Source organism: Berghia stephanieae, chromosome 2, assembly GCF_034508935.2.
Source record: "Berghia stephanieae isolate SIO BIC M18660-M18661 chromosome 2, UCSD_Bste_1.3, whole genome shotgun sequence".
NCBI classification, from domain to species: domain Eukaryota; kingdom Metazoa; phylum Mollusca; class Gastropoda; order Nudibranchia; family Aeolidiidae; genus Berghia; species Berghia stephanieae.
Window position 1 is genome coordinate 116815467 of NC_088361.1, and position 7845 is coordinate 116823311.

Consider the following 7845-nt stretch of genomic DNA (forward strand, 5'->3'; position numbering starts at 1 on the left):
TATATATATATATATATATATATATATATATATCCAGTCCTCCGGAAGAATGGTTTCACATCCAATGAGATTGGAACCAGTTTTTTTTACCTCACACTTTTTTTCTCCGTTGAGAGAGAGAGAGAGAGAGAGAGAGAGAGAGAGCTGATTTTGGGAAGAAAAATAAAAAGAATAGTGCCACTTCTGCAATAACACTTAACATTATGTGTGTTTCGATTACCTGCCTCACTGGGTTGTGATTAGTCTCTGTTGGTCACAAGGGTATGGAAGAGGTTGGGCTTTAATATAAGCTTTAAAAATAGTTTTACCGGACGACATGGCGCTTGCACAGATAGAGTACCTACGGCAACCTTTATATTTTTATCTCATTCTTCTTTATCTTCACTACAGACAATCCATTTCGAATTCATATTTTATACCAATGACCGTCCATATAATTCAACTAATTACTTGGTATCAAATTACATATTCAATTATTTTTGTATAAAATTACCGTTAATGCTTGTCAAAACAAAGTTTTCACTTTCCTGGAATCATCCTTATTTGGATTTCAATTAGGTATGTTGTAAAATTGGAACACTGTTATTTATTATCAAAATTGAGTGCATGTGGATCTTTAAATCATTCTTTTCTATAATTAAAATGTTAATTTCATATTGACAGAATGTTGTTCATTTTTATTTTTACCTCTTGTGTGTTGTTTACAAATGAATGGAAAACAATGTTTTACAACTTGGAGAAAGATAGATACTATCTTTATAAACATAAAACTAAAGAAAATAAAAACGAATAACAATTTAGCGAATTTCCAGGGATGAATTATTCTCAATGCACGTCGCAAAATACTTCAGTTGGATTTCCTCGTGACATTTATCCTTTCAGTTTTATTACTCCAAAGAGTAATTGGGAACTGCGAAACTGTAAAAAGGTATTTTTTTGGAAACACACATACACACACATATACATATAACACATACAACACACGCGAGCGTGAGAGAACAAGCTGACGATACCAAACATGGGAATTGGATTCAATAGTCGGATGTCACGTCGCCCAGCAACGGCGGCCATCGGGGTTCTAAACAAAGAAAATTGGTACTTTTTATTCTTCATGCTGGCTAGAACTTTTCATATGTCTTGTGATCGCAGAAGGTGTAAAAGTCAAAACATGATCAGATTTATAATGTTTTGTTCCCATCTGGATACGCTTTTATGCTCTTTGGAGAAATATTTCATAAGGGCGTCCGCCATTGTTCCGATAGTTTAGAGCCAGTTACTAAGTTACCATGCGCCATTACGAGGGAAGTGACGGTACGACTGTTGCAGCGTATTGGAGATTAAACCTTTAGCTTCAATGGCAAAAAGTACATTTCTGTCATATCTTAATTCTTGCCATTTTTTAAATGTTATTTTTAACACAGTCTGCTCTATTGGTGATAACGGCCATCAAATGCATTATAAATGCTATTTAAATTTTGTTACAGTTAATCAAATTATGTGGAAAGATGTGTCCCGAGTTTCGATTAGACACTCAAATGAATCTTTATTTCTTATTTTAAATGAAAAGCATTATGACTTGCAAGGAATTCCATTCTCAGTTAACAAGAAGTAGAAAATGAAACAAAATTGTTAGTAATATTATTCATGTATTTCTGATGGCGATAAATTCAAATAATTAGAATAAATCATGATGAAACAATTGTAATGACTTGTTTAAAGATGATGGTGGTGGTGATGATGATGATGATGATGATGATGATGATGATGATGATGTTAATGGTGGTGGTGGTGGTGGTGGTGGTAATGGCGGTAGTGAAAGGATTAGGAGAAGGGGATGGATGGTGAAGAAAAGTACGATAATGGTTGTGCCGATGATGATGATATCGACCGTGACAGTGCAATGGTGATTACCGATGACTGATGATGATAATGGCAGTGATTGAAAACAATCAAGATGGCAATGAAGGCAGTGGCCTGGCATTGATTATGACAAGAGTGGCGAGTTGCGTACGATATAAAATTAGTCATATTTTAAATATATATATATATATATATATATATAATATAATATACATATATAGAATGTGTGTGTGTGTGTGTGTGTGTGTGTGTGTGTGTGTGTGTGTATGTGTGTGTGTGAAAATAACTTATTAAAATATTTACATTTTTTCTCCATCAACCAGTACAAGTAGTATCACCCTCAAATATATGTTATAATTGTAAATTCCAAATGGAATAAGCTTGATAAAATACATAGTATAATAAACAAGTATGTAAAACATCAGCAACACCCTTTTTGGTTCCCTTTCTCCGCACACAGTTCAAATGGATCTTTTTCCTGGGATTAAAGAAAAAAAGAGACAAGTTTCTATATATCTAATAAAAGCAACATCATCAGTTTTCATTGTTACTCTCTTGTAAAAAGCCCTTTTTTAGGAATATACCCCGACACTAAAATAAACAGTGTTCCTTTTAAGTTAGGTTTCTTTCGTATTTTACAGTATAAAATGAAAATAATGATACTCACTTTTTAAACTATTGCATACAATATTTATGTTTCACAAAGTACTTCATGCTGAAGCTAATCAAGGGAATAAATTGGTCAGAAAATGTATGAGTTTAATTCTTATATACCGAATAGAATATTAAATTATCCATATCTAGTTCAGCACTTGGCTGATGGTGAGAGCTGCACTTACCAATTTAGAGCATTTGCAGGGTCCTTTCTCGCCATCAGAAAAATTGAAGAAATTCTTGTACCGGGAGGTCTGCAAAATGGTGGCAAGTTCGGGCTTCACGTGCGCCTCTTCTCCTTTCTGAAGACAGTATAAAGCAATCCAATTAATTGAATATCAACTGATTGGCAAGTTGAAATCTAATCGAATTAATTAAATCTTATTGAAAAACGGCTATTAAATTGTAGGTGCTACTTTCGGCACTATGTAAAATATTTTCTATTCTTATGTGCGAGTCTGATTTCCGAAATTGACACACAAGATTCATTGCTGTCATGGAGAAACTCTCAAACCAACATAAAATATTTTCCATTATAACATTATAAATAATCCCATAATTTCTGTTCTGTTATCATATTTGTAGATACATTTTTTTTAACGTAAGTACAATGTCCTTCCTAATTTTTGACCGATAGATTTTCTCAAAAGTGCGTTATTGATTAACTGCATTATTTTCATCAAGTCTGTTAACTGAACGCAAAGCATGAGCTTCATTTATATTTGTTGTAGTAGAGAATATTTTGCGTTAGTTTGAGAGAATTTGGCTTATCAGACGTAGGTTTTCGTGACAAATAAAACAACCTATTACGTCTCATTGGGTATCTCATTTAGAAAAAAAAAACGTTAAAACGGTTGTAGAGAACCTTAAATGTGATGTTATAGTCAAACTTGAGTTCCTCCTCGTGGCCAGCAATGGACCCACTGTACAGGATGGTCTTGGTCTCGGAATGTTGGGCAGGAAGTTTGAAGAGACTGTAGGTTACTGAGACAAATTTGGCATCACCTGTAAAGAATAAAATATTATTTATGGTTAATGTGTAAACATAGAATGATTCTAAAATGCATAAATCTCTTGGCAAATTATTTAGGTATGACTAAATATTTGGCTATGTAACAGGTACTAGGTTAAAAATGATGCCGGTCAATAAACTAGTAATGTATGAAATAGGCAGTTGATTACTTCGTGCTTCCTGGGGGAATTAGTGAAGCGTTGTGAAGCACGGAGAGGCATAGGCAAACCATGGAATTCAGATAAAACAATGGGAGTCCATTTTTAATCTGACATTGGCTATATATTATATATTATATTATATATATATATATATTATATATATATATATATATATATATTTAATATATATATATATTGTATATATATATTATTATATATATATATATATATATATATATATATATTATATATATATATATATATATATATATATATATATATATATATATATATATATATATATTATATATATATGTATATATATATATATATATATATATATAATGTTTTCATCAGTTTCCATCAGTGAATAATGTAAAACAAACCAAAATCTGGCGATCTAACTCCAATAGAATAGCAGAAATAGTTTCTCAAAGTGTCAAAACGTGTGGACATTGTGCCAATTTTGTCCACATATATAATATACAAATATTTATAAAATACAAAACCACTACCTCGCATCACAAACTACGATCTTTAATCTAAAACGGTTTTATGCATATGCTTAAAAATCGGCAAAGACGCTTTTCTCACAGATGTTGTAGATAACACAACTACATAATATTTAACCTAATACCTTGTGATACCATGTTGTTGTTTTGTTGTTGTTGTTGTTGTTGTTGTTGTTGTTATTTCTGTCTCTTCATTAATATTCAGATGCGGACAACGACAAAACACCTTTTTCTCATTTAAGTCACAAACTTTTGATTCCATTATTCAAAAAGTCAAAAGCCTAAAATTTATAAGCAGTCTCAGGTTTGAAACTTTTTATGTATAAAAATTCTCTGGAGAAAATGAGAAAATATCATATGTTTATAAGTTTGGATCCAATTACCTAAGAAATCCTTATAAGACTTATCATCGATGGAAAACAATCCCGCTGTGACAAGACGCGGGGTAGAAAACCCGATTTCCTTGGCCAGTTTGTACAAGTCTCGCCACCATAGAGCCCCGACGACACATTCACCTGAAATAATAGTGTTAATATTAATAATTATAATAATTATATTATTATGATGGTAAGTTTTATTCATTAAAAAAATATTTTTTTAATTGAGCTTTATATAGCGCAATATCCACTAAATGTGCTCAAAGCGCTTTACAAGGGGTCCCTGGTCAACAGCAACATTTAACATGTAGGACGGGACATGACGCCTGTTAGGCGATATTACAATTTTTTGGACAAAGACAACTTAACGCTGTTAACGGCCAGGTACTCATTTTACACCTGAGTGCGGTGAGAGAATGTGAGTAAAGAGCCTATTCCAAGGACTCAACTATGCTCTGAGCGCGAGGTTCGAACCCAGGACCTTCCGATCCCAAAGCGAGTGTCATACCACTAGACCACATAACCGCATAAAGCAATAAAAACCAACGTAAGATGACAATAAATCTTAGTCCGCTATTAATAGATCCTACTGGATTGTTCACATGCCTCGTGAATAAAGGTTGAAAAGAAAGCAATGCATATCTTTTAACATAAAAGAAGGAATGATCTCAGAAACAAAAGTATCCGCCTCACTTGACATTCTAACTACTGACCATTCATTTTGGGTGCCAAATAACAAACTGGTAGAACACTTACTCTTGTTGCAAGAAATATGCCCTAAATCTTAGTTTGTAAAACTTTCTAGTATGAATTCTCCTCTAAATTTATCTTCCTGCAATTCTATTATCTGATCTGAAATTAAATTACATTCCAAACTTTTCTTTCTTTCTTTATGTATCATCTAGCCCCTTCTCGTCTACAATATATGAATATTTTTTTGTGCGTAATAAATAAAATATATTTGATCAGTTCCCTCTTAAAATTTAGAAATAAATACCCTTCTATAAATTTTTAATATTCTTAGACAATCATCGTGAAGAATTGAAATGGTTAAGATAAAAGATTATCGTACAGGTACAAAGAAAATTAAACAAAATATTCAATGTTGACTATTTATTGTTTGTCAACATGGCCTTAACTAAAAGAAATTAATAAACTTAATGACAACTGTGATTTTTCTTCAATGTTAGAATGTGCCTTGTTGAATAATAATATGTAGTAGTACTTACACCACAATTCCTCGTGTTCTCGGATACTTGGTGGAAGATCCCTGTCTGCATAGACGTCACTGAAATGTAATTCTCCACCAACCTGTGGGAGGCATAAGGATTTAATATTGTTCGATTACCCTTCTATTATTTAAAAGAATTTTAATTCGGTAATAGAAGAGTGAACCTATCTAGTCAGACAAACATTTCACAGAGTCGCACAAATGAAAACATTTAGATTCAGCAGACAAGCAGACAAAGTAGGGGTAAATTGTAAAATTTAGAGGCACACTAAGCATTGAAGGGTCATTGAAGTACGTTGTATAAATATATTTACTTGTGTAGAGAAAGCTCAACATTCATTTAGTTGAACAAAAGTTATTATATTTTCCAAAAAAAAAAACCTCGATCTTTTAAAAGAAATGATTCGAGCTTAAATGCCATTTCAGCCAACAAAAATGACAATGGGTAAGATAAATCAAAATTATTAATAATGTAAATAGAATTAAGCTAATAAGTCACCCTAAATATGTAGGAACTCTGTTTTTTCAGCATCGGTGATATTACCTTTAACACCCGATATGCCTCTTTGAGGACAGCAAGTTTGTCCTTTGCCAGGTTGATGACACAGTTGGAACTGCGAGAGAAAAGAAAAGGAGAAATCAAAATAGTTCAACGCTAATTTGGGAAAGCAAGGGTATAAAATGCAATGTATGTTTATGTCATGTGGATAATACAAGCAATGCAATTGGTTTCAAAATTTGCGCTGTTAACAATGATTCGTCATTTTCTTCAATCATAGACAATAAAAAAACAATGTATTTATTAGCCATGAAAAATTTGACGCAATGATAGTGAAACAAAAATTATTTTAAGTTTATTTTTAGAAGTATAACTGCGTGTGCGAACCTGTATAGGTTTCAGGTTTACCGATTCCTGTATGAATCTTTTCCCCGATTTTAATTTGCACGCACCACACACAGCATGTTACATGAAGTAATTTGAAATGTTTTGCATGGATCTTGTAATCACGGCTTAACCAAAACATGACATGAATTGTACGCAAATAGGCCTGGTTCCACTCTGTTTATGTTTGATTTTATACCTAAGGTCACAATTGGATTCAATAGTCTGATGTCACGTCGCCGAGCAACGGCGGCCATCGTGGTTCTAAACAAATAAAATCGGTACTTTTTATTCTTCATGCTGGCTAGAACTTTTCACATGTCTTGTGATCAGAATGTGTAGAAGTCAAAACATGATCAGATTTTTAATGTTTTTTTTTTCCCTCTGGATACGCTTTTATGCTCGTCGGAAAAATATTTCATAAGGGCGTCCGCCATTGTTTTGATAGTTTAGAGCCAGTTACTAAGTTACCATGCGTCATTACGAGGGAAGTGACGTTACGACTGTTGAAGCGTATCTCAAGGTACTTAGTTGTCAGTTTGAACCCTTCAACCTAATGTTGGTCTTGTTGTAAAACCAAAATTGTACTGTTTCACCTCAACAACACACGTTCTGACACCAGGGGGACATCTAATATACGGGGGGATTAGAGAAAATCTTAAGCTATAATTGAACTTAACATCCTCGTCGTAGGTCAAAGTGAGGTGGACATGTTAGAACTACGGAACAGTGACGTACATAGGAAGCTTTTGTAAAAGGTCAGATTTGGTCAGATAATTTTGGAATGGTGACGTGAATCAGAAAAGCTAAGCGACATAATAAACGATACTCACACAATAATGTCAAACTGATCACTCTCAATACCAGCATCCTGCATCCTCTCCATGTTTCCCTTCACAAACTTGATATTCGGCTTGGGGTGATTGTAGAGCTTGGTGTGGTAGTCAATATACTTGTTGGCCACCTCCAACTAGAATACATTGTATTTTTTAACCAGAAATAATGAATCGATATATAAAGATAAAACAGTAATTAAAATCGGTAAATGCAAAACTATTTACAGTATGCGTAACAGTTCTGCCAGCCAAAAATAATCGAATCTATAACAAAAAACTACGTGTAATTTTTAACTCTTTATAGGCTACCATAAAGAGA

The 7845-nt window shown here is 33.1% G+C and overlaps 1 protein-coding gene across 1 annotated transcript in view; it reads right to left on the bottom strand.

Annotated features, from left to right (window-relative positions):
- Nucleotides 1–2083: 2083 nt before the first annotated feature.
- LOC144966347 (arsenite methyltransferase-like) overlaps nucleotides 2084–7845 on the bottom strand; it is a 15153-nt gene continuing 9391 nt past the window's right edge. The window contains exons 4-10 of the mRNA XM_078902672.1: nucleotides 7524–7660; nucleotides 6352–6421; nucleotides 5806–5887; nucleotides 4583–4714; nucleotides 3380–3519; nucleotides 2700–2816; nucleotides 2084–2338 (exon numbers count right to left, since the gene is read on the bottom strand). Of these exons, the coding sequence (XP_078758798.1) occupies nucleotides 2282–2338; nucleotides 2700–2816; nucleotides 3380–3519; nucleotides 4583–4714; nucleotides 5806–5887; nucleotides 6352–6421; nucleotides 7524–7660 (735 nt within the window). The 3' untranslated portion in view covers nucleotides 2084–2281. The remainder of the gene's footprint in view (nucleotides 2339–2699; nucleotides 2817–3379; nucleotides 3520–4582; nucleotides 4715–5805; nucleotides 5888–6351; nucleotides 6422–7523; nucleotides 7661–7845) is intronic.